Raw genomic sequence first — 4,289 nt, forward strand, 5'->3', positions numbered from 1 at the left:
TCAATATCACTAAGGTGCGTTGGGTCTTGATCTCGTCTCCTAATTACAGTGTGAAAAAAGGGGTTTGAAAAGAGGGTATAGGCTATACCGAAGGCCCGCTCCGTGAGAGGCGTTTACCATAGATGAATTGAAAGTAACGATAGGGAAGAAATGGGGCATACTTTTGCTCACAGATAAAACAAGGAAGGAAAGGGATATGTGATCCAGTGATAACAGAGGTAAAGACTTTTCTCTCCTATTCAAACTGAAAACAGTGTATGTGTTTACGTGTATAGACCTATATATTTTTTTTACTTCTTACTTCTGCTCCCAGGTAGGCTTTCAACCTGTCAGTCGGGCCAGCACACTTCTCCAGATTGTCCTCTCAAAAGCTTCCTTCTTCCCTCAAATCCTCTATTTTTCCGAATTCATTTGACTCTAGGATTTCTTCAAGTCCATCTTTCCATCTTTTCTTCGGTCTACCTCTAGATCTGCTACCTTCTGGTCTCCAGTTTCATCAGTTTCATCTTTTCTTTGCAATGCTCTCTTCATCCATTCTCTCCACGTGCCCAAGCCACCTTAGTTGTGCCTTTTCTATTTTGCTTCTAATTGATGTTACTCCAATCATTTCTCTTATTTCACACACACACACACACACACACACACACACACACACACACACACACACACACACACACACACACACACACACACACACACACACACACACACACACACACACACACACACACACACACACACACACACACACACACACACACGCACGCACACACACACACACACACACACACACACACACACACACACACACACACACACACACACACACACACACACACACACACACACACACACACACACACACAAACACGCTACAAAAACAGTGCCATCCCATCCATTGTGCACATAATGAACTCCATGTAAACTTGTACCGTGTATATACTCTAAGCTTTATATTTTTAATCAGCTCTTGTAATGTATTATTGTCAGTGTACTACTGCAATCAAAATAAACCTTTTATTATTATTATTTTATTATTATTTATACACGCACACACACACACACACACACACACACACACACACACACACACACACACACACACACACACACACACACACACACACACACACACACACACACACACACACACACACACACACACACACACACACACACACACACACACACACACACATACGCACAGACATACACACACACACACAAACACACACGCATACACACATCTAAGGATTTATTTGAAGATCTAGTGTAGACTTCCAGATTAAGGCGAAGGTGCTGAAGTGTTCCTTCACACAGGTTCATTATTTACTAACCAGTCGACCACGGACGCTCACACCAGTTCGATTGAAACAGAAAGAAATTGTTATATGCATAGACATTTATCTATCTATCTATCTATGTATCTATCTATCTATCTATGTATCTATCTATCTATCTATCTATCTATCTATCTATCTATCTATCTATCTATCTATCTATCTATCTATCTATCTATCTATCTATCTATCTATCTATCTATCTATCTATCTATCTATCTATCTATCTATCTATCTATCTATCTATCTATCTACATACCTATAGGGAGGGAGCAAGCCGAGACATACGCCCACAACCGCCCATCCCGCTGACACCCGTCAATCATATTGTATTGGATATTCTTCATCTACTCATTTGCATATGCATACATATATGTATATATGAATGGATATATCAATACATATTGCGTTTCTGTTCATATACGAGGGGTCCTGACAGAGCTAGGCGAAATGAATATAGATGAAATCTCAAATATATCTGTTTTTTTTTTGTGGAGCTTCTTGTATTGTTTTTTCTCTGATATTCCTCTAGTAAAATGTTTGGCAGGTGAGTTTCAGGTATTCATTTATTAATTCATATATTCATTTATTTATCTATTCTAATCTTTTCTTAGTTTTGAAAATTGACCTTGTGTCCATCATGGAGCTCAATTTCGTGAAGGCTCTCTCTCTCATCCATCACGAGCTGCTGCTGGATATATCCTTGGTCATACTATATACATGTTTTTTTCATTTACTTGCTTGGCATTTACTTGACCCACTTCCCTCTTGCCTCATTATGCAGCTAATCTACAATACATGCCTTTGAGAGTGTTGTTTTCGTTATCTGTCTGGTCCACTGAAGCTTCTCGCTCACCTCGTCACAAGTGGTCTTGTGTGGAGAACTCATGAAATTTCATCACACGTGAATGCATAAATTCTCTTTATGGGCAGGCAATCCATTAAAGTCAGGATAACCTTCCAAACTATACCAAACTATCTTGCACGAGCCAGAAAGTAAATCAATTTGGTGGTCAGCGTGCTGTAATGGAACAATAAAATTAGTTTTCAACCCATTCGCTGTCATTTATTGTTATTTTTTCCACTAAATTTTTACATATCTCTTGTAAAGAGAATGTGATGGGATTTACAAAAATCTGGGGTACATAATATTACATCTTACATTTTTTTGCAGGGGGCTACCTCACTTGTAAGGGAGGAAAAGCCGTTGGTATATGTATGTATGTACATTTCATAGGAAGTGTACTGCCATAATTGAAATAGGAAATGTCCTCATAAAGAATATATTTTGAATTTCCATTATAATTATTTCTTTTCTTTTACCAAACCGCAGATGTGCTTTCTCCTTGTGCTTCTTTGCTGCTCTGCTTCAATACTGACCCAAGTTTCGGCCCAAATGTAAATATCTAATAATGTTTCTATTAGTAACTGCACACACACACACACACACACACACACACACACACACACACACACACACACACACACACACACACACACACACACACACACACACACACACACACACACACACACACACACACACACACACACACACACACACACACACACACACACACACACACACACACACACACACACACACACACACACACACACACACACACACACACACACACACACACACACACACACACACACACACACACACACACGCACACACACACACACACACACACACACAGAGAGAGAGAGAGAGAGAGAGAGACAGACAGACAATTAAACATGAACATGAGTAGGTAACTTGAATAACAGAGTAAATACTTATTAAACGGGAGTATGAACATACATTAAGAGAATACATTTTTTCTTTCTTTTCAGAGATGAAACATTTGGAGCCCAACTGGTTACAGATATTGTCGAAATTGATGAGACATCTGAACTCCTTGCATCTGATTTGATGAAAATCATCGTCAGCGCATCTGAGTTCTCAAGAAATATATCGTACATCGTTGGTGATAGAGAAAATGCAGAACAACAAATTCCAATCTCCATTGATTACGTTCACGTCTCAATCAAGCCTGACAACAAAAGAGCACCTGCCGTTAATGTCGATATCCCTCAACAGAAATTTTACTTCCCCCTGAAGACTCTGGATTACCTGCAGGCTCCTGAAGAGCCCCTTGAGAGGCTGTTCGCAACACCCAGAAGTAATGTAGGAGAACGTCCTGAGATCGATGAACTGTTTGCTAACCCGAGGATGATCAAGAACTTCGAAGCTGCGTATAACAACCCCAAGACACGGGAAATCGCCCACAGAATAGTTCTTCTCTCGAATGCTGCTTTCGACTTCGTACGAAGTGTTCCTGGACTCCAGAAGCCGAGGTCTGACCAGCCGACATTCGATATTGAGTTTTCTTCGATCCCTGTAACTTTCTTCAGAGGTGCAAAAGCTGTTACATTTGTCGTTCCTCCTTCTAAACTCTCCCTTGTCGACATATTCTCTTTGTAATCTTTGAGTGCTTCCGTGCCAAAGAGCAGTTCTACATGTAGCGTATTTGCCGTTAGGCAGTTTCATTTGGATTGACGTCAATTATTTTGATTAACTTTCATTGGTCCATCCCACTCATTCATGATGCCCCGAAGCTACTTCCTTTAGCTGTTCGTTCACACATCGGTAACAAAGTGATTTATGTAGATACTAATCCTGGGATAAACATAACGATACTAACAATAGACTTGGTCTCAATAAACCTTATGCTGATTCAGGAGTTAGAGTTACTACCCTTTCCCTTCCAAAGGTGATGATAAATATGAAGGAAATGGAGTTTAAGGCCAAAACCAACATAATATTCTGGAACCTTAAAGACCACATTACCTCTCCCCAGTTGACAAGAGTTAGAGTGAGTACAGTGGTAAGGTACAATGATAAATCATACCGACAGGAAACATTCTGATCCCTAACGAGGTCTGACAAAAAGAACATCT

General features: G+C 40.0%; 1 protein-coding gene across 1 annotated transcript in view; it reads left to right on the top strand.

Moving 5' to 3' along the window:
- Positions 1-4,063, top strand: part of LOC143022607 (uncharacterized) — a 4,410-nt gene extending 347 nt beyond the window's left edge. Inside the window, exons 2-3 of the mRNA XM_076180903.1 lie at positions 2,674-2,738; positions 3,183-4,063. Coding sequence (XP_076037018.1) covers positions 2,674-2,738; positions 3,183-3,813 — 696 coding nt within the window. The 3' untranslated portion in view covers positions 3,814-4,063. The remainder of the gene's footprint in view (positions 1-2,673; positions 2,739-3,182) is intronic.
- Positions 4,064-4,289: the final 226 nt, after the last annotated feature.

Source organism: Oratosquilla oratoria, unplaced genomic scaffold (assembly GCF_046742065.1).
Source record: "Oratosquilla oratoria isolate Oo_2021 unplaced genomic scaffold, ASM4674206v1 SCAFFOLD126, whole genome shotgun sequence".
In the NCBI taxonomy this organism is placed as follows: Eukaryota; Metazoa; Arthropoda; class Malacostraca; order Stomatopoda; family Squillidae; genus Oratosquilla; species Oratosquilla oratoria.